Genomic DNA, 21,739 nt, shown 5'->3' with positions numbered 1-21,739 from the left:
AGTCACATAAAGTGGATTCATTGACCAGGAATTAAATTTGTTGCCATGTCTGCACACAAAAACAAATTAATTATTTGTTTTGTTTTTTTAAATTATGTTATGTGGAAAATATGTGTGACGTCACAGCGTTAATGAACATTTCTTTAAGGAAATATTTTCGAAAATAATGTATTTTTGTTTTTCAATCAAGACTCTTTTTCTTGTGCAAGACAGTACGAGGTGACTCGAAAAATTACGAGCTGCACGCCAACGCACCTCCCTGAATGACGTCAGCGGCGCTCACCGGGGCGCGAGCACAGGTTTCTGCTGCTGTCCATCCGTCCTGTACGCCCGCGGGAGGAAACGCAGCGCCGAGCCCCGCATGAAGGACATAAAAGTCACAGCTGTTCGTAAACCCGGGTCTTTGAAAGAAAACTCTTGTAAGTCTGCGAAGTTTTGTCAAACTTTTTATTTATAATCAACACAGCGAGTCAAACTTGTTGAAATGCTATTTGTTTATACAGTAACGTTTTAATGTATTACCCTGTAATGGAAGTATCATTTATACTAATGTCTGAACCACATTAAAATTACAAAATATTTTTAATTGTAATAACTGCACAAAAATTGGTTTTAGATATAATTTTGTTTTCAGTATGCTTTTCCATGAATTATCAGATTTTATCCCATTTAATACTTATACTAATGCTGACTGTATGATACATCTCTAAAGGAGGAACCTTGCTTGTCCCCAGTAGTCACCATCCACTCCTGTGCATTTTCCATGCTCCTCTGGCCTGGTATGAAACAGGAAACAAATGGCAGGAAACAAGAGGCGTGTTTGTGTGTCCTCCTTTAACTCTGAGCCAGTTCAGTGTTCTAATCGTATGTTTATGTTTCCTTTTCTCTTTTGATTTGCATTGTCCTCTCTCTGATGGCTAATTTCTATTGGCCAGGCTTGGGTTTCTGGAAGCGCCTCACCTCTCTGTCAGGATTAGGGTCAAATACTAAGAGGATTTATCTCTGCAGAGTCAAAGTTTGTCATCAGGGACTGGTTTCAGTTTTGATTACAGCAAGGACACCAAGACTTTGTTGATTTTTTGGGAGAAATTCATCAGCGGGTTTTCATGTTGGCTTTCTGTGGTTACGCAGAATTCCTCTGAGTGTTTTTCAGTGTGGAAAAAACAACTAAAACTTGTAAAATTGTGAGTCCTGGTGTGGCTTCTGTTGTTATTAGCTAACAAAAGCAGTTCCACTCCTCCACTTAACCAATGACATGTGCCAATGCAACCTTGATCCAACAATTCAAGGTTTGTGATAAAAAAACAAAAAAAAAAAAAAAACCCTTTATGCTTTTGTTATATTTTTCCTTTGCTAATGTTTAAAAGTGAGATTAAAGCCATGGGAATTATCTTCATAGAGTGCAAATATTTAAGACATTAGTCTTTATTTTTGTTGTTTATGTTGACCTTCAGTCATTGGATTGTACATCATGTACTTTAATGATGATGCAGGTTTTTAAATCCATGGTTCAAAAGGTTTTTACTCCACTTAACTGCATTTTTTCTCATACAGAGCACTTCCACGAGAAGTTTTGAGCTTCCTTGTTTTAGATTTGACTCTGGTTAGTTTTTTGCAAATGATGTAGTCCTGTTGGCTTCATCAGAAAGTGATCTGTGGCTCTCACTGGAGCTGTTTGCAGCTAAGAGTGAAGGAATTTAAGTATCTCGGGGTCTCTTTCACTAGTGAGGGAAAGACGGAGCGCAAATTTGACCGGCGGATCGGTGCTGCGTCTCCAGTGATGTGAGAGTTAGATCTTTCTGTCGTAGTGAAGAGAGAGCTGAGCCGAAAGTCAAAGCTCTCGATTTACCGTTCGATCTACGTTCCTACCTTCGCCTATGGTCATGGAATTTGGCAACCGAAAGAATAAGATCGCAGATACAAGTGGCCAAAATGTGTTTTCTCCGCAGGGTGGCTGGGCTCTCCCTTAGAGATAGGGTGAGAAGCTCGGTCATCTGGGAGGGGCTCGGAGTAGATCCGCTGCTCCTCTACATCAAGAAGATCCAGTTGAGGTGGCTCCGGCATCTAGTTAGAATGCCCCCTGGACTGATGAGGTTTTCCGGGCACGTCCAACCAGGAGGAGATCTAAATGAAGACCCAGGACACGCTGGAGAGACTATGTTTCTTGGCTGGCCAGGGAACGCCTTAGGCTTCCTCTGGAGGAGCTGGCCCAAGTGGCTGGGGAGAGGGAACTCTGGGCCTCCCTGCTTAGGCTGCTGCCCCCGTGACCCAACCCCTTATAAGTGTCCGAAAAAGGATGGATGCTACTACCCACACACGCTTTTTACTTGCACATCGTTTTCTTAAAGGTTGCAGACCATAAACCTAAAAACAATGAAATAAGACAAAATCAAGCGAAAGAGGAGGCGGAGAGTGGCAGACTAGAATCTAAACTAGTGGTACTCAATAGGCGGCCCCCTGTTTGTGGCCTATCCATCTATGTTATAAGTTGTTGAATTTAGTTACAACTTAATAACAACATATTATGCATTAAGGTCGGTACAATGCATCTAGCACTGAGCCACTGGCATTTATAATTAAATGTACTTTGTTTATGGATCAATCAGATGCATTATTTAATGCTTGATTGCTATTCTTTGTGCATATTTGTCCAAACCACACAGAAATGTTTAACTGGACAGTTTTGGGGGTCATTAAGGGTTATGTCGTCCCCATCAAAGGGATTACAGGAACCCCCCTGGAGAAATCTCCAGTCACACAGCAGTGGGAAATCCTTTCTTATAAGATCAGTGGGCTGAATAACAGGTTAATGAAAAGCAAATCAGGCAGCAGCAGCTGGTCCAGTCCTGATTAAATAGTAAGAAATACTTAAAAAACAACAATGTTAATTAGTTTACCCATAAAGTTCTCATCTGAAGATTTTAATAAATGTCACTTTAGCTAGTTAAAATAGTCTTGTTTAAAAATTACGTATTTCTTGAATAAATACATTCTCCTCAATGCCTATCTTAATAAAAGATTAGGTTTTATCTGTTTTGGCTAACCCCAACCGTCATAAGATCTTATGTGATTCTTGTACTAAACATTGGTCCTCCACAAGGATGTGTCCTCGGTCCCCTCTATTTCACTATACTTGTGTGTGAATTCTTTGTAAGTTGGCATGCCAATCATAATAAAGAGTTTGCAGATTCTGTTGTTGGTTTGAACTCCAACAATGATGTCTAAAGATAGCAGAACGTGATGGAGGAGGAGCTTTCCTGTTGGTGTAAAGTGAACAACCTAAGCATCAGAGAGGGTGGTGGACGCTAACATGTTGTTGATGATATAAATAAATTATTCTGATAGATTTGTAGGAGTGTGTGTTCTGAATGGCTCAGTTGGTAGAACCTCAGATTTTAACTCAAAGTTGGAAACATTGACAAAATGTTTTTGCCCACATTTTCCCTTCTAGGCGATATCTTAATCACAGCACGTTATCGTTTCGAAGGTTTTTGAAGTCAAGCTTCCTTTCTGAATTAGCATTACTGACCTCAAATAGATCACATATGAACTGGATCTATAAACAAGCGCAGCATAAACTCGGCTATACAGTAGGAACTTCTGTGTGTCTGGTTTTACATGTGAGTGAATAGGTTTGCTCTTTTATGCTTTTCCTTTCTTTACAGTTGAGTGTCTGTACTGAGTGGAGGTGAGTCATGGAGGATGGGAAGCCAGTGTGGGCGCCCCACCCTACCGACGGGTTCCAGCTGGGCACGATCATTGACATAGGAGCCGACACACTCACCATAGAACCACTGAACCAGAAGGGGAAGGTGGGTCACCGCACACGCACACCAACCGCAACTCTCAATTTACATGCAATTTACAAACTCTAAGAAACACGTCGGGGACACTGTTTGGGTTCTGTGCACTCATCCCAGGCGAGTCATCGCCATGCATTTAAAGATTCACGTGTACCAGTCAGAAAAATGTTAGTTTGTGGCCGGCTCAAGTGTGACTTTTAGGTTGGAAGGCATTAGCACAACAGTGTGTGAAATGTGAGAAACATGAGAGACCACATGTACAGAAACATAAATAAGTAAAGAGCGGCAGCAGGTGTGCTGATAGCGTTGCCTGGAGTGGGTGCAGCTCATTAGGAGGTAAAAGCCACCTGTTACACCTGAGTCGTCAAGCGTTAGCCCTCTGATGTTTACAGCAGACATGCTAGCAGCAGCTGCTTCTGTTTGTTTTGTCTGAAGGGCAATTTCACCTCCAGTTAAAAAAATGTTCACTGCAGAAATTGTTGCTTAAAATGTTTGATAACTTATTTTATTTATTTAGTTTTTTTTTATCTCTCAGAGCTTTGCATTTTCATCATCATCAGTTTTAGTTTCAGGTTAGGAACATGGTTTTTATTTGAATTAGCTGTAAAAGGTTACGATGTAAAGAAATAACTTGGGCATTATCGTTATTAAACGGCTAAGACTTGTCAAGGTGACACAGTGGAAATATAGGGGCATCATGGCAAAACATATGTAGAAACATGATGTAGAAAGCAAATAGTGTGTTTGCTGTCATGCGGAGGATAGTGGGAAAAGTCTGTTTAGCTTCAGAGATACTACTTACTGTTTGAGGCCTATCTGCTGAGCTATAATGGTGGAGAGCAGCGGGAAGACAAGAAATGGAAAGTTTGTGTTTGCTAAATAAAGCTCAGGTGAAGTAAACTTATTAAAGATTGGAAATGTTCACATAGTTTTGAATCATTTTGAATAAATTACATGTATTTATTTATTTATTTATTTATTTATTATACAACAGGGGTGTCAAATGTGCGGCCCGCGGGCCAGATACGGCCCGCAAGCGGGTTAAATTCGGCCCGCGGGATGGTTGTGTAAAGTTTATATTCATACTTTACAATGTAGAGTGAAAATAAACTTATCTTTGTGAGCAAGTTTTCTCTGTAATGAGTATAAATAAAACAAAGCTGCGCTCAATGCTCACACAAGAACGTGAATCACATCCTGAAGTTGGCCGACACTCAGGATGTGACTTGATGTGCTGGTGAAAGCTAAAAGATGTAAAGTAAAATGAGTCAAATATATTTTAAGTGCTGCATGAAACTGATCTAGCCATGTGATCTGTAAGCTCTTTGAATCACTAAGGAATGTTTTTTTTATTGATTGATTTTTTTTCTTCTAATTTTCAAGTACACTTCAGGTGTCATAATTGTACTATTTTGGATACACTGTCCTCAGGCTCCAGCTTTGTTTTAAATTGATTGTATTAAAACAAAGAAAACAATCTGAAGTTGTTTTTAATTTACCGGTCCGGCCCACTTGGGACTAGATTTCCCTCAATGTGGCCCCTGAGCTAAAATGAGTTTGACACCCCTGTTCTCTGCAGGGTGTCTGGGCTCTTCCTTAGAGATAGGGTGAGAAGCTCGGGAGGGGCTCGGAGTAGACCCGATGCTCCTCCACATCGAGAGGAGCCAGTTGAGTGGCTCGGGCATCTAGTTAGGATGCCTCCAGTACGCCTCCCTGGTGAGGTTTTCGGGGTACGTCCGACTGGTAGAAGACCTAAAGGAACGCTGGAGAGAGTATGTCTTACAGCTGGCCAGGAAACGCCTTAGGATTGCCCCAGAGGAGCTGGTCCAAGTGGCTGGGAAAAGGGAAGTCTGGGCTTCCCTGCTTAAGCTACTGCCCTCGCGACCCGACCCCGGATAAGCAGCCGAAAATGGATGGATATTTTTTATGGTTGCAAAATTTTAATTATTACAAAAATTAAATTCCTCTGTACAGAACTGAGCCTCATTAGAATGGGACCCTCAGCCAGGAAACCCCTTTTATCACAGTCAACTTTATTGGTTGGGCATTTTTCACATGGCCGGCAGTGCTGTGGGTGTTTTTGCGAAGACCCTGCAGCAGGCACACAATGCTCACTCTGTTTATGACTGCCGGCTGTCTGTGCTAATAAATCATGCATCACTGTGCAGTGGATCGAGTTCACACTGACAACCAGTGGCATTAATGTGCATTATTGGTAAGTGTGTTCTGAAAATTAAATATAATGAAGAAAAGCTGTTTATTGAATTAGCATCGAGCTACATATTGTATGGTTGCCTCGAGATAGCCGGAGCGATTAGCTAATTAAGATGTTTAATTTTTAAAAGCAGGGTTTTGTCTTTTAATAAAAAACATGATAGGTTCTTTAGATGAGAGCTCCGCATCATCATCACACCAGACTCAGTCAGGTGTTCAGATCTTGTTGCTCTCCCTCCAAATAATTCATCACCCTGCCATGTCTCTCCTTGTTTCTCTCACAGCCGACTTGTTCCATTGAGTTTATTTCCATTAACTCAGACTTTGAAACAATAGAGTGAGAGCAACGGTAACTAACTCATCCTGTGAACATGCTGCATCAGACATCATTAATGCAATCTTTAAGCATAATTAATGTTTCATGTTTTTTTTTGGCTGTTTCTCTTGTTTATTGTGTTTTTGAACACTAATCAACATTTATTTTGATCCCTAAGCTTGCCCAAGAACTAAAAATAAACATTAAATTTAAAAATAAATATTAGGATGATTGAATCATAAACTCTGATCCTTTTTGCAGACATTTCTTGCTCCGATAAGCGAAGTCTTCCCAGCAGAGGATGATGTCAACAAATACGTCGATGACAACTGTAAGTTTTCACAGGTTCAGCTAAAAATGTATTTTTTCTTATTTCATTAGAATTTCATTTTTATGATGTCCCTGCTTTTCCAGGTTCCCTCATGTACTTAAATGAAGCCACTCTTCTCAACAACGTCAGAGTGCGATACAATAAAGACCACATCTACGTATGTTTTTCTTTCCTATTGAAATAAAGCATCTTTTAGGGCACATGTATACTCTGTTGTTGTGGGTGAAACGTGTCATTGTCCAATTAGATTTGATTTAGAGAACAAAAATCCAGCTGCAAAAGAGCTAAGTGAAGCTAAACAACAGTCAGACTGTCAAACTTAAAGCCACATCTCATACTTCGCACACATACACATGAATAGCCTTGTAGCGCTGACACAATGGTTTTGAAATGTTCCTGCTCAGACACACCTGATTCTAGCTGCTGGATTATCATTTCATCCCTCATCAGTTTCTACAAGAGCTGCTAATCACTAGTTTAAATCAAATCTGGAGCATTCAACAGGGAAACATCTAAAACCAGCAGGAAAGCAGCACTCGCGATGATAGCACAGCCCTGCTAATGCTAAAACAAAAGTCTGATGTAGCTCAAAGTTGAACGCTGCACTTAGCTCCAATACAAAGTAAAAAAAAAATCCCTATTCGACCCATTCCCTCGTATTTGTCACGAACTCCTCCAGCTGACTGCATTCCATTCATTCCTGCCACCAACGTGGCGACTGACGTCATCACGCCGGCACTACTTAAGGAAGTGCCGGCGTTTCATTCATTGCTCAGTCATCGTTTCTCACCAGACTTTGTATCGAGTCTCCAGGCTTACCAGCCCTCAAAACACTCAAACTACACCTACAGGAGATAACCACGCCGGCTATCTCCGTCTCTCCGCGTCTGGGCAACAGAACTCTCAGTCACGCTTCAGATCTGCCAACGAACCTGACAGTATTCCACAGTTAGCTTAAAGTTCATAGATTGACATTAAATCAAGTTAGCATTCAAGCTAGGCTGGTGTGCTAAGCTGATGGAAGTGCGTCCATCTTACAAAGAAAATGAAATTTAATAGATTTGCAATAGTGGTCAATGCTTCCCAAATAAATGATTTGTTTTACTGTAAAGGCTAAAGGAGGCACACCGTGGATATATAAATGATAAAATATTACCTAGAACAGGGTCAAATAATCAAACGTAAGGGCTGGGATGATAACAAATAAATCAATTAATCGTACCATAGATGAAAATGAACTCAATAATTTTCCTAGCCTCAATGTAATGAGGTTAAGAAATGTACAACTTTTTTATTATTAGTTATTATCATTGTTGAAGTGCAGTTTTGGTCGTTGACACTGGATAGGCCATTGTGTTTATTGTTTTTGAGAGACAGGGTCTATTTTATTGTTTTTGGTGCAATCCTTTTTTATTTATTTCTGTTTTGTTTATTTTATTTATTTATTTATTTATTTAGAAGTTCTGGTTCTGGACATTCCAATGTTTTAAATGTGAAAGAGTGTACTTGCATTTTTATGATATATTAACATTACACAAGTGATTATTTTGGTCTCAATGATGTCGACAATAATATCGTTTAATGTCAATAATTTGTGGCACAACATATCATCCAGAAAAATGTGTTATCGTCCCAGGCCTAAACATGTGCATTTTTTGAAATTACTTTAAATAAGCTAGCTTAAAGGTGTTTTCATTTTTACATATCTTAAATTATGTAACTGTAATTATACTTACGGTCACCTCTTTTGCAGACATTTGTGGCTAACATCCTAATAGCTGTTAATCCTTACTATGACATACCCAAGCTGTACGGCCCCGATGCCATCAAGTCATACCAAGGAAAGTCGCTAGGAACTCTGCCACCTCATGTCTATGCTATAGGTGAGAGCGTCTTAAGATTCAAGCTTGGTGCTTCCTGCTTAGCAAACATGGGTAGCTCAAACCTACCAACACGGACTATTTATTTTCATGTCTTCACACTGAATCGCTGCCATTAGCTACACTTTTGTCTTTGCTCTGTTGGTCTCATTATTACTGTTTGGAAGGTTTGAATAAAAATGAATCATGAGAGTTTTCTTTACTTGTCATATCGTAGAAATGACATTTTACCTTTATCTATTTCTTCAAACCTATAAAATGTGAATCCCGTGTGTCAAACTCAAGTTAGTTATATGCTAAGTTTGCCATTATCAACATTTTTAGTTTATTGATTTTTTATTGTGCCTTATTGTTTTTAGCAGATTTGGGAAACTTTGTTTTGATGTGGAAATGATCCTCCGCTGTGTTTTTTTTTTTTTTTTTTTTTTTGTTACGACAATCGTAATATTTGATGTATGATTAATACCACAATGGAAGTAACCAGCGGTACATTTTCGTCTGTTTTAGCGGACAAAAGCTACAGAGACATGAAGGTTTTGAAGATTAGTCAGTCCATCATAGTTTCTGGAGAATCTGGTGCTGGAAAGACAGAAAACACCAAGTTTGTTCTCAGGTATACTTCCACATAAATGTGTGTTCTGTTTTTCCTTATGTTTCTGTCCTTTCAGTTTGGGAATAATTTTACACATTTCTGTTCATATCCCCTTAAATGGTTTACTCTTACTTTCCTACTCAGGTGTCTGGATTAATTTGTTTAAAACACAATCAGCATATTGATCAAGTGTCATGGTTGCAGTGCTACCTATTTAATGTTATTCTTTGGCTTCAAGTCTGCAAACAAACAGATATCTGATATGCACAAAGTACAGATGACGAAGCTGAAATGCAAAATCCTCCATATATTGAAACCAAAGTCTGCAGGAGGCCAATAAACCAACAAAGCCAGCTTTGTAGGTGTCAATAACATCCACCATAATGCTTCTTTACCATGTTTAAAAGTCAAATTAGCATCAGAAATAGTCTTTATGTCTTTATGAGATGGACTTTGTTTTTACCACATCTGCTGAGCGCATGCATCTGTTTTGCAAGTAAAAACATCAGTGGCTGCCTTGTTTACAGATATCTGACAACAACATATGGAAGTGGTCAAGATATTGATGAGAGAATTGTAGAAGGTAATACATAGAAACTTGTGTATGTATTATTTTAAAATGGGTTGATGTTGATGTTATTTTGTTGTTGTTTTTTTACCACATCAGCAAATCCCCTTCTCGAGGCTTTTGGAAACGCAAAAACAGTTCGCAACAATAACAGCAGTCGATTTGGAAAATTTGTGGAAATCCACTTCAATGACAAGGTAAGCATTCATGTTAGTTTTATGATCTATGAGTTGTAGAGTTTCCTGACTAAATTTGTGTTTGTGTGCCACCAGAATGCTGTTGTGGGAGGGTTCGTATCACACTACCTGTTGGAGAAGTCCAGGATTTGCATGCAGAGTAACGAGGAGAGGAACTACCACATCTTCTACAGGCTGTGTGCCGGAGCCTCAAAGGACCTGAAGGAGAAATTACACCTGGACTCTCCGGACAATTTCAGGGTCAGTTTTAAAGTCATGTTTTTCAGAAAAAGGTCAGATTTTATTTAATTCTGAGCAAAAATATGGATACGGCCCTTTAGAGTATTTATTTCTTTATTTTTTTGCTGCAATGAAACAGAAAACCAAACCTGCCTAATGATCATTTTGTATAAAAAATAACATTTTTCATAAAATAGTCAATAAGAAACTCCCACTGATTCAAATTGAGTGGCCATTTTCTGAAATTTCACTTTTGAGAGCAATTATCATCTCCACAATTTCCAAATGCATATACATCACCTTACGCCAACTCTTTATTTTCTCCTTCATGCTCAGTGCATTATCAATTACCAGAACAAGCCCCTGAGGCTTCCCAGCACTAATACAAGTGTTTGATGTCATTTTCAGCTGTGAAAGCCATAGTCAAGCACCCCAGGAGAGAATTACAGGGTTCTTTTGAGTGCTTGAAATCCTTGAAAATTCCTGAATGTGGTATTTTCAATGTTTTTAAGTGCTTGATGTAGTTTTTGAACATTTACTTTTCTGAAAAACAAAGTAAAATAATCATTTAAAGAGCAAGTTCTTTGAGAAACCGCTTTCTATTTGATCGGTCAGTTTTTATGATCTCCATTCCCTGCATGAGCTGCCAAAAGACAATAAATGGGGAAAATGCTCGGATCAGAAAATACACAAATCTACATCACACGGTAAATTAGCAATCATGGACTCACCCATCTTGGCTTGTGACGGGGAAGGCTTTGTTGATTTAGCGTCCAGAAGAGAGCAGAGCTTGTCTTGGGTAATAGAAGCTAACCATTAGCATTAGCAACTCCACAACATGGCCGAACTCCCTCAGCGAACCAAGGCAGTGGAAGAGTTGCATTACTGTTTGCCAGTCAGAGGCGAGATGTCTGAATACCATGAATAATAATGAGTAAGACTTTAGATCCTGTTGTTTTCTACCCACCTCTCTAACTACCTTCTACAAGGTCAAGGTCAAGGTAACTTTATTAATACCCGCAGGTAAATTTGATTTGCCATGTGACACAAGAATTAGCTCCCAGTTTCACACACAGTCACAAAAAATACACACATCAATAAAAGTATAAAAACAATACATGAATAAATAAAAATAAAGTAAAATAGCCACGCCAGGCTCATTTCTCATTGAGAAATCTGTTTCTACTTCCTGAAACAGAAGCTTTTTTCCCACAGAGATCGACTCACAACTTGATATTCATTTGGACCACAGCAAATATGTGGAAATAACGAGTGAATAATTACAGAATCCGCTTCAAAGTATTTCTACTAGTTTATAAATCACTCAGTGACATGGGGCCAGATTACATGTCAGATCTCCTTCAGGTATACACATCCAGCAGGGCTCTGAGATCCTTAGGAAATAGCTGGTAGAACTTCGGGTCAGAACCAAACAGGGTGATGCTGCTGTTAGTCACTATGCTGCACACAGATGGAATCAGCTTCTTCATGACCTCAAATATGCCCCAACTCTTGAAACTTTTAAATCAAAATTGAAAACCTTCATGTTTTCATCAGCCTTTGAATAAATGTTATTTCTGCACTGAAACTTTGTTTCTTTTTAATTTTTAAATTGTATTTTTTTGTCAAGTTGATTTTAATGTTCTTGCAATTCTTGCTAATGGAAAGCACATTGAATTGCCTCTATGTATGAAATGTGCTATATAAATAAAGCTGCCTTGCCTTGAATGAGGGCTTTAGGCCTACCCACATTGTTTGTATACCCTCAACACCATTGCAATAGTTTAGAAAACCTTTCTTGGAAGTGATTCAATGTGATTTTGACAAAAGTGCAAAATATTAAGTTGTTTTTCCTCATCTGTAGTACCTGAACCGAGGATGCACCAGATACTTTGCCAGTAAAGACTCTGATAAGCAGATACTGCAAAGCCGCAAGAGTTCTGAGGTAATTTCCAGCCCTGTTCTGTTTCCCTTGATCTGATCCAGCACTGCATATATTTATTTTACTTTGAAAACCAGTAAACGTGCTGTTGTGCTTGTGCAAATAATAGAGCAGCTTGTGTCGATAACACCAAAACTATTTAACATACTTTTGATAACTTACAGCATCGTGTTGAAATATGAAAGAATTCACGACTGTAAGTAAAAGTTATAAACACACTGGTAATAATCTCATTTTGTATGTCTCCCTCTCCGTTTCTGATTATTACACAGGACAATAAGGTGACATCTCTCTCCTGTACAGCGCTTTATGCTCTATACGCTTCCTTCTGCGCTTTGAATACTTAATAGTCCACTATTAATGAGCTCTTCTTTGAATTGCAAACAGAAAATGTGTGCACGCCCCTTTTTTCTGCATTTGCATGCCAGGTTTGGTATAATATTTGGTTATTTAAAGAGCTCAGGTATGGCTGGTTTCAGGTGATTCAAAGCAGGTCTAGTTTACATAGTGCAAATACAAATTTGGATAATATTTTAGTTGGAATGCTAAAGTAAAAATACATTTCAAAATAACACCTGTAAAAAGTTTGTTTTATTACATAAGTTATAAATGCAATGGTTTAAACTCAAGAACTTTTCATGTTCGGTGTCAGCTGACTCTCTTCCTGTGTATTTTTCTGCGTTCATCGTGCATGCTTTTATTTTGAAATCTCTAATTCTGTGCTGCTGGTGGAGGGCTTGTTACAATAGTGTTTTCAAGGTTCTTTTATTGTGGTGGATTTATGTGTTTGTGTGTGTTGATTTAGTTTGAATTAGATCTACTCATTACATCAAATCAATAAAATCAAACCTACATAAAATCATGATTTAAATTGTTTTTACTGGAGTACATTTTTACTGATTGGCTTAATGAACTGACCTGTATTGGAATGTTTACTAAGTGAAGTGCCTTGAGATGACTCTTGTCGTGATTTGGCGCTACATAAATAAACTTGAATTGAATTTTATTTTGAAATAAAATAACCTTGTTGTCTTTAGGATTTCTAACTGATCTGATGTTTGACAGCATTTGAAGGTCGGCGCTCTGAAGGACCCCCTTTTGGACGATCAGGGAGACTTCAACAGGATGTGCGTGGCCATGAAGAAGATCGGTCTGAACGATACGGAGAAGCTGGACCTTTTCAGGGTCGTCGCTGGCGTTCTGCATCTGGGCAACATTGACTTTGAAGAAACGGGGAGCTCATCAGGTGAGACAAAAGCTAAAAGTTTCATGTCTTTCACTTGATTTTCATAGTTTTAACGTTTTATCTCGAGTTTAGCAGTTAGTATGTTCAGAGAAAAAGATCCCACTCACCTCTTTTTTTAAATAAATATATAATTTTATACTTTTATTTTCAGGTGGTTGTATCATAAAGAACCAGTCAAATGAGACCCTGCAGTACTGTGCTGAGCTGTTGGGCCTGGACCAGGATGACTTGCGCGTCAGCCTCACAACAAGAGTCATGCTTACGACAGCAGGGGGCACCAAAGGCACAGTAATCAAGTAAGGCCTAGTTTCTAGCATCCTCACAGTATCATAAATAAACTTTGAACTGATTTTACTGAAATCACTGAAGGTGGGGTGTTAAGTGAAGAAAGTATCTAAACAATTTTGAGTCAAAGATTGCAAATGAAATCCTAACATCATTTATTTAAATCGAGGCTTTTTTTTTCTTGACTTTCTGTGATATCGACACTGCTTTTGTGTACTTTGGCGGCGTTTGAGTGACGTGGCCGTGTTTGGTGGATTAATATTTTAAGAGAGCCAGATGCTGGCCTGGCCTGGAAGTGTTTCCTCCACATTAATAATGCAGTCAGCGTCTGAGGAGGCCGAGCAGCATGGCTGCAGTACAGTGAAGCCCCGGTGACTGGGGAGCAGGTGGAGCGGGGGGGGGGGGGGGGGGGGTCTTTGTTACTAAGATCCAGACGACACGGCCCTACCCACGGGAGGTGGAGGGCAGCAGGAGGGGGTGGAGACTTGTCTCCATATGAAACATTGCAGCAGATTAAATGAAAAAGCCTGTCACTGAGATTAATTGTTAGGATTGCGTGTCATAGTTGTGTGTTTGTTTGCCGTAGCCCTGTTGGATGAAGGTTTCTCTGCAAACAAAAGGCAATTATTTAAATTTAAAGCTTAACTTCCTCCCAGCCGCTACATCTGAGTTGAACTCTTTGCCGTAGGAGAGGTGCACTTTGTCAAAGCATTCAACCTCTTTAAATAATTCCTACACAAATAGTGTTAAAGCGTCATTAGAGAGCCTTTAGTGGAGTTCAAGGTTCAGTTTCCTGTTTTAAAATCCTCTCTGTGACTGAGACAGGAATGTTAATTTTTAAAAAAGAAGAAGTGCCGTTCCTCTAAAAGTAGCGATAAACATTTTTGATGTCTTGTTCAAAATGGGGAAAAGGTGGGTGGGTGGGGAAAAGTCTCAGACAAGCGTGTCCCAGTTCCAGACCTTTCTTTACTGTCCCCCATTTGTGTGTCCCTCTAGGGTCCCTCTAAAGGTGGAACAGGCAAACAATGCCCGCGACGCCCTGGCCAAGGCAGTGTACAGCCGCCTCTTCGATCATGTGGTCCAACGAGTCAACCAGTGTTTTCCCTTCCAGACTTCCTCCAACTTCATAGGCGTGTTGGACATCGCTGGCTTTGGTGATGAAATACACTTAGACACATTTCTCTTCCTGTAACTTCTACAATTTCCCAAAGCTTTGCTTGAATTCAGATGCCATTTAACGTCGCTATTTTCTATTTAAAGCAACACTAAGTTTCTCGCCTCTCCCTCCTTCTGGTTGAAAGCGGAATTACAACTTCAAACAACCTGATGTAGCTAGCACCAACAACGAGCTAATGCTAACATGAGGCAACTGATACTAAATGAACCACAAAGTAGAAGGAGCTGCACTGTTGGACACATAAAATAGTATCGTAACTCTGGTAGCAACAAAGCCAGGTCTCCATCGCTCTGAGATTTCGTAGCCTCCTTTAGCCACGCCGATGTTCACTCAGGTTTTAGTTCTTTACTCTCTTACTTTTACTTCCAGTCTTCATCATGATGCCAACAAAAAAAGCAAACTTGACTTTTGAACTGAAAAATCTAACTTCTAGCCTTCATATTTGCTCTTGGCACAGTAATCAGCTATGCCAGCTATGCCAGTAAACCAGGTGCAGTCCTCCCACCAGTGTTCCTTTCCAAACCACTAAACTGTTAAGTGCAGTTTCTGATCAGCAGATGCTTTCGGAGTGATGTCCAATGTGAAGTTCTTTAAGTGTATGACTGAAGAACCACTGAAACCTGGTTTTAAAGCAATAGACTAAAGTGTCAAAAACTCTTTAGAGTTGTTTTTAAGAGACTTTTTCTCTGCTTTCATTTGCACACCGTCACGCATTCATACGTTCTTCAATACCAGGCCCTCTTGCCTGAGAAATCATTTCCCCCATTGCCCTAATTAAAATGAGCTTTGTAAACCATTTCATTTGAAGAATTAATTGAAATGTATGTTTTTTCTGCTGCTTCTGTTTCTTCTCTTCTAAGAATATTTTGAGCACAACAGCTTTGAGCAGTTTTGCATCAATTACTGCAATGAGAAGCTGCAGCAGTTCTTCAATGAGCGCATCCTCAAAGAGGTGGGTGTGCCGCCTGTGGATTAACGTGATTAGTTGTAGTTTACCTCTTTTCACCTGGGAAAACGATCACGTCACAGATGAGCCAAGTTTACTGACTCCACTATGAGCAAAGATGGTTTCTTTGTTTTCTTACTTATTTTCTCCCTTCATGTCTCCTGTGTGCTTTCTCATTAGAATGCTAATTTCTCATGGGACATAATGAGGCTTGTTTTTTTTTCCTCCTGTGATCTTTTAACATTATTCTTTTCCAAGGTCTGTTCATGTTTTTGCCTTTTTTTGTAATTATCTGAGTGTTAGTTTGATGTTTTTGGGCTTTTGTTGCATCACTCAAAAATAGTTAATTAGTTTTTTATTAGTCAATGCCTCTCAGTTTTGACGTTTTTTACATTACAGGAGCAAGAGCTGTACCAAAGGGAAGGACTGGGGGTGAATGAAGTGCATTATGTGGACAACCAGGACTGCATAGGTACGTTTTTGCATCAGCTTGTCCGGACACTGTGGAGCTTCGAGAACTTTAAACATCCTTCATGGTCTGATGAGGTCACGTCAAAAACTTCAGGTCTCAGTTTTGAAAGCGTCGCCTGCTGAGTCAAACCAACATAAATATCCTAAGATTCCTTCAAGCATATCTACTCATCATGTAGATCATACTCCAGAGATCTAACACCTGAAGAAAGGACGCAAACACTTCCTCTTTCTGATTTTTCTCAGGTCTGTGTGTCTGAGGGCACGGTGTTCGATGAGTATGTGTGGGTTTTATGGCCCTCTATTATAACGAGAAGGTAGAAAAATTATGCTTCCTTGTTTTGGTGATGTCTGTCTGCGAATGAATCCTGGAATTAATGAGATGAAGTAGTCCACGTATCAAGGTGAAGCCGTTTGATTTGTATTTCAAAGGTTGTGATTATTCAGATGCGAGGCTAACTGACAGCAGCGAATAACATTTCTGACTTGCAAATGACCATTTGGGATGGCGATTAATTCACTCATCAATCATTGGGATTTATGCACAGGTGCTTGTTCATGCAGATTTTCTTTTTTTTTTCCTAAAGCCCTTGGCGGTCACGTTATTTTCTAAACAGCATGTTGTATGAATAATTAAAATAAGTGTCTAAATGAGCACCCTGATGAGCGTGTTTTGTACTTTTTAAATATCCAAATGCAGAAACAGCAAAACAGTGGAAAGTTCCAACAAATCCCATAATGGCAAATATTCTGTCTTATAATGGTCTTAAACTGTTCTGCATGAAATAAAAATGTGTGGCTTATCGAGAAACTGATATAGGGTGGGAATGAATAAACTAGGAATAGACCGATATTTATCTTTTTATATATATATATATATATATCAGCATTGGCCGATTTATTCATTTTATTTTAATACTGAGCATAAATTAAGATTCAAGAGTTAGTTAAATTCAGTGTTCAAAAACTGATTCTGGTTCAGAAATGCTGTTATTAAAGCTACAGTAGCAAATCTGCTAAACAAGATAGCTTAAAACATTATGGCATGCCTCTTAAAAATGTTCTAACATAGTATAGCTATAAATATTTAGATGGGATTCAAAATAAATGAAAAACAAATAATGAAGTGGTTCTCTCGCATTTGTCTAAAAACCTCAGCCAATAACGCGGCTCGGTCCTCCACTCATTACGTGCTCACGTATTTAGCAACAGAACACAACTGGTGTGAGAGGTTAGCGGGTCTCTAATATCAGAGAAGAAGCCGGCTGCTACCACTTCAGCTGTAGGACAATCTATCAGAATCCTAAAAGTAAACCACTATTTGAAGTCACAGAGAACAAAAGACATTTGGAGGTAGAAACCGGTGACTGGTATTAAACACTCTCCCGTTTACTGTGGCAATGTGCATTTCCGTTTCAGAGGGACCTGGCCTATGGGTTATAGCTGACGGGAGGAGTAAAGCCTGGTTTATGCTTCTCCGTCAGCTCCGCAAGGGACAGACACGCACAGATTGACGGAAGCATTTTGCTTTCGTACTTCTCCGTCTCCTGGAGAGTGTTTCAAAGCAATTCCCCGGCAGGACAGCAGAGGGCGTAGCGCTGTTCTGTGGTATCCTGTCATGTATCGGTCCAAGATCGTGTGTTTATATTGTGTTTTTTGTGTATATACGAGACTTTTAACACGGACATATTTGTCTCTCATTCTCCACCTCTTCATGCGCTTCCCACCTCTAAACCCACGTTTCCTGTCATTTCCGTCCACAAATAAAACGCTTGCTGCGCATCTTTTCACTCCTCCAGTCACGGGAGAATTAAACGTTCATATTTTTAGAGTTTTTTCGCGAGGTATTCTTCAAGCTTCTCCGTGTCGTCCGCTAGTTATCCTCGGCTCTCTTTGCAATGGCGAGACTGTAAACAACAGCGGCGTCCTGACCAATCACAAGCTTGCGTAATCCGTCTCGTTCGACGGATGTTTAAAAAAGTGGGCTAGACTCCGTACGTTCTTGCGTGCCTGCCAGAGCCCTACGCAAGGACGGATAATGGTGTTGCGTGTCTCCGTACTGACACAGACGGAGAAGCATAAATCAGGCTTAAGAGTTCAGTGACTTAGTTTGTGTTTAACCCTCCCACTGTCTTTATGGGTGACCCCGCGAGGAAAGTTGACCATTGAGCAGGATTGATGGTTTATCCCTTGAGGTCCACGTGGCAGGGATGAGGTGGTGCTCACTCCTCACCCCTGCCACATGGACCTCAAGGGATAAACCATCAACGCTGCTCAATGGTCAACTTTCCTCGCGGGGTCACCCATAAAGACAGTGGGAGGGTTAAAAGCTAGCTTGTTTTGACATTTTAGCCTGGAACTTAGGCAGAAAACATGTTGGTCATAAAAATCACCAGCTGAACATGAACTCTACATGTCAGCCTCGTTATCAGCAATACCAAAGGAAAATTAAAGGAGGTGCCATGATGGATGGGGGGTTCTCAAAATGGAGTCTTCTTTTTATCAAAACTTTTTTAAAAATGGATATCTATTTAGTCTATTTGACAAGTACCATTTATTCCATTAAGTACCCAGATCCTGGTGTTTACAGAAAGGGTTAGGGTACGGCCTGTCATTGTTATGGCTGCTTTGCATGACTCTTTCATATCACCCCACACCGTTGGTATCAGCATGTAGATGAAGCCAGTGTCCCTCAACATTCAGTCAGCACCGCTGGTCTAAACACGGTGCTCAGGACCAGGCTCAAGTAGTCGAACATATTTCAGTGGTATTACTGGTCCAATACTGACCACATTGGTCCATCTCTGGAGTAAACCAATGTTGAATTTTATAATGAATCATGTGACCTTTGCAGATCTTGTGGAGTCAAAACTGGTAGGAATCTTGGACATTTTGGACGAAGAGAATCGTCTTCCTCAGGCCAGCGACCAACACTTTGCTCTGGCTGTTCATAACAAACACAAAGACCACTTCAGACTGACGGTCAGACCTTTCAGTCGTCCTGTTTTTACACTCTTCTTCTTTCTGCTTTGTCTTCACTTCTTTGTGTTCTCATGCTTTTGTTAGACTGGAAAGATGTAAGTGCACTTTGTGTTTTTTTTTTTTGCAGTTTGTTACTGCCGTTTAGTCCCAGTCCTCCCCCTCCTTCCCTCCCAGTGTAACTTCCTTTGTGCTTATTGTTCGACACTCAGCCTGCTTATCTGCAAACATGAAATCCTTTTAAAAAAAATAGCCTTGACACTTATTCAGACTTAAGATTAGAATTGGCTGGCTGCAGCCACGCTATTGTCGTCTCAAATAAGAGTATTCTTTGCATTTAATAGGGTGAAAATTGAATGAAGAGTGTTTGAATGTGCTGCGGGAGGACGTTTCTGCTTCACGGTGTTCACAGCTTCTTCTTGGGGTCATTTGTCACGGTTCTTCTCACTGATGAGGAAGCCAATTGAGCTCCAACTTTTGTTGTGGTCTATTCTGAAAAAAATGATGGAAGCTTGGAGCACTTTCACAAAAGTTGACCTTAACGGAATGAATGTGGCGTTTAGATATATCGCAAAGGAATAACAAGCACAGATTACCTTGAACAAACTTTTAAAGAGATATCTTGATCTTATAAAGATCACGTCATACTTTTTTGGAGCCAGATTTTGCTGCAAGGTGTTCGATCAAGACTTTTTAATCTGTAACCATTCAAGTATCTTTCTGACCTGTTTAGGTTCCCAGGAAGTCAAAGTTGGCTGTTCACAGGAACCTTCGGGATGATGAAGGGTTTATAATCAGGCACTTTGCAGGAGCCGTCTGCTATGAAACGGTAAGATTTCTATCATCATTTTCGATAATTTTCTTATTGTGTCTATTTTTCTGCAAGATAATTTGTCCTAGTTCAAAGATTATAACAAATGCAAAATTTCGGTGGACTCTTAGAGACTGCCGCTGCATAAATGCATGTGAATGCGCGCGTGTGTTGACAGACTCGGTTCGTGGAGAAGAATAATGATGCCCTCCACATGTCCTTGGAGAGTTTGGTGAGCGAATCAAAAGACAAATTTGTGCGGGAGCTGTTTGAGAACAACACCTCCAAGGACTCCAAACAGAAGGCAGGGAAACTGAGCTTCATCAGCGTTGGGAACAAATTCAAGGTCAGAACCTGAATGTGGTCCAAATGAAAAAGGAAACATGCGAAGAACATGAAAGATAACATGTTTCATTGTTCAGGAACATGCCATCAGAGAGGGACCTTTTCTCCTGGTTTATAATCTTTCATTGCTTTGTTTTAATTTTGTGTTCCTGATCTTTTTGGATAAAGACGTTAGCTAACTGACTTTCCCCCTTTCCAGTTGTTCCTCCTCATCCTGGGCTCCTTTCTTCCATTTCCTCTAGTCTCACTTTCTTCCCTCTGAGAAGTCCTTCTTTGGTGGATGAATCTGGATAAAGCCAGGATAAGACATAAAAGCAGGGGGTTGAATAGCAGAAGTGACGAAAAGAGAGAATAAAAGGAAACCGTTTTATTCCATCTCTCCCTTTTGCTTGATTGTCGGTGTTTAGCTGTTTGGTTGGTTTGTTAACCAGGATGTGCATCAGTCGAAGCTCATTTGAATTTCTGCTCCTGGTCTCCTCTTTCCAAACAAATAATTAAAGAGTTTTCTTTGTCTGCTCACAAAAAAACAGACTCAGCTGAACCTGCTGCTTGAGAAACTTCGCAGCACTGTGAGTAAAATGAATACAAAAATGATGTCATTAGGTGGATTGTTGCATCACTTTTGCACATTAGAGCCAGATGAATCACTTTTGCAGAGAGAAAAGCAACAAGATGAATGTTTTTTTTAATTATTCTTCATATGTTCAGGGCTCCAGTTTCATCCGTTGTGTGAAACCCAACCTCAAGATGGTGAGCCACCAGTTTGAAGGAGCTCTGATCCTCTCACAGCTGCAGTGTTCAGGTAGGAGCAAAATAATTATTTTAGACAAATTTGATCCTGTTTTTAAAATATTTTAATCTTTTTGTGTCTTTATGCTGATTAGGAATGGTGTCCGTGTTGGACCTGATGCAGGGGGGGTTCCCCTCCAGGGCCCCCTTCCATGAGCTCTACAACATGTACCAGGCATACATGCCAGATAAACTTACGCGCCTGAATCCGCGACTCTTCTGCAAGGTGAGTTCACAGAAAATTCAGAGTTTACTATACTGAGAGGCGTTCCTTCAAAATAAGTAAGTAAGTAAAGTTTATTTAAATAGCGCCTTTCACAGATATAAATCACAAAGTGCTGTACAACATGAGTAAAATCAGGGTAAATACCTCAAACCAATAAAAACATCATAAAAACAATAGCTGTGACAACAATAGTAACCAAAATCAGGAGTAAAAACAAAGTCAAGGTGTGAACAAGAACAAAGCCATCTTTTAGAATATTTAGCGGGGGAAAGCCTGGATGAAAAGGTGAGTTTTAAGATGTTTTTTGAAGACCTCTACAGATTTCAAGAGACGGAGATTTGAAGGCAGACTGTTCCAAAGTCTGGGGGCAATAGACTGAAAGGCCCTGTCCCCTTTGGTTTT

The 21,739-nt window shown here is 39.9% G+C and overlaps 1 protein-coding gene across 2 annotated transcripts in view; it reads left to right on the top strand.

Annotated features, from left to right (window-relative positions):
• The first annotated feature begins 267 nt into the window (after positions 1-267).
• myo6b (myosin VIb) overlaps positions 268-21,739 on the top strand; it is a 45,767-nt gene continuing 24,295 nt past the window's right edge. Inside the window, exons 1-21 of one of the 2 annotated variants that reach the window (XM_015969956.3) lie at positions 268-419; positions 3,666-3,812; positions 6,595-6,664; positions 6,748-6,821; positions 8,418-8,547; positions 9,052-9,157; positions 9,664-9,719; positions 9,804-9,901; positions 9,977-10,141; positions 11,985-12,065; positions 13,128-13,308; positions 13,460-13,604; positions 14,590-14,747; positions 15,631-15,722; positions 16,116-16,188; positions 19,042-19,169; positions 19,900-19,995; positions 20,156-20,323; positions 20,853-20,891; positions 21,031-21,124; positions 21,207-21,337. In XM_015969956.3, coding sequence (XP_015825442.3) covers positions 3,696-3,812; positions 6,595-6,664; positions 6,748-6,821; positions 8,418-8,547; positions 9,052-9,157; positions 9,664-9,719; positions 9,804-9,901; positions 9,977-10,141; positions 11,985-12,065; positions 13,128-13,308; positions 13,460-13,604; positions 14,590-14,747; positions 15,631-15,722; positions 16,116-16,188; positions 19,042-19,169; positions 19,900-19,995; positions 20,156-20,323; positions 20,853-20,891; positions 21,031-21,124; positions 21,207-21,337 — 2,202 coding nt within the window. In that variant the 5' untranslated portion in view covers positions 268-419; positions 3,666-3,695. Of the gene's footprint in view, positions 420-3,665; positions 3,813-6,594; positions 6,665-6,747; positions 6,822-8,417; positions 8,548-9,051; positions 9,158-9,663; positions 9,720-9,803; positions 9,902-9,976; positions 10,142-11,984; positions 12,066-12,226; positions 12,259-13,127; positions 13,309-13,459; positions 13,605-14,589; positions 14,748-15,630; positions 15,723-16,115; positions 16,189-19,041; positions 19,170-19,899; positions 19,996-20,155; positions 20,324-20,852; positions 20,892-21,030; positions 21,125-21,206; positions 21,338-21,739 lie in introns of those variants that run through there. The other variant, XM_054741636.2, reaches the window with a different exon arrangement.

This window comes from Nothobranchius furzeri, chromosome 18 (assembly GCF_043380555.1).
Source record: "Nothobranchius furzeri strain GRZ-AD chromosome 18, NfurGRZ-RIMD1, whole genome shotgun sequence".
Lineage (NCBI taxonomy): Eukaryota > Metazoa > Chordata > Actinopteri > Cyprinodontiformes > Nothobranchiidae > Nothobranchius > Nothobranchius furzeri.
Note: the sequence above shows the minus strand (reverse complement) of the source record. Positions and strands in the feature narration are given on the sequence as shown.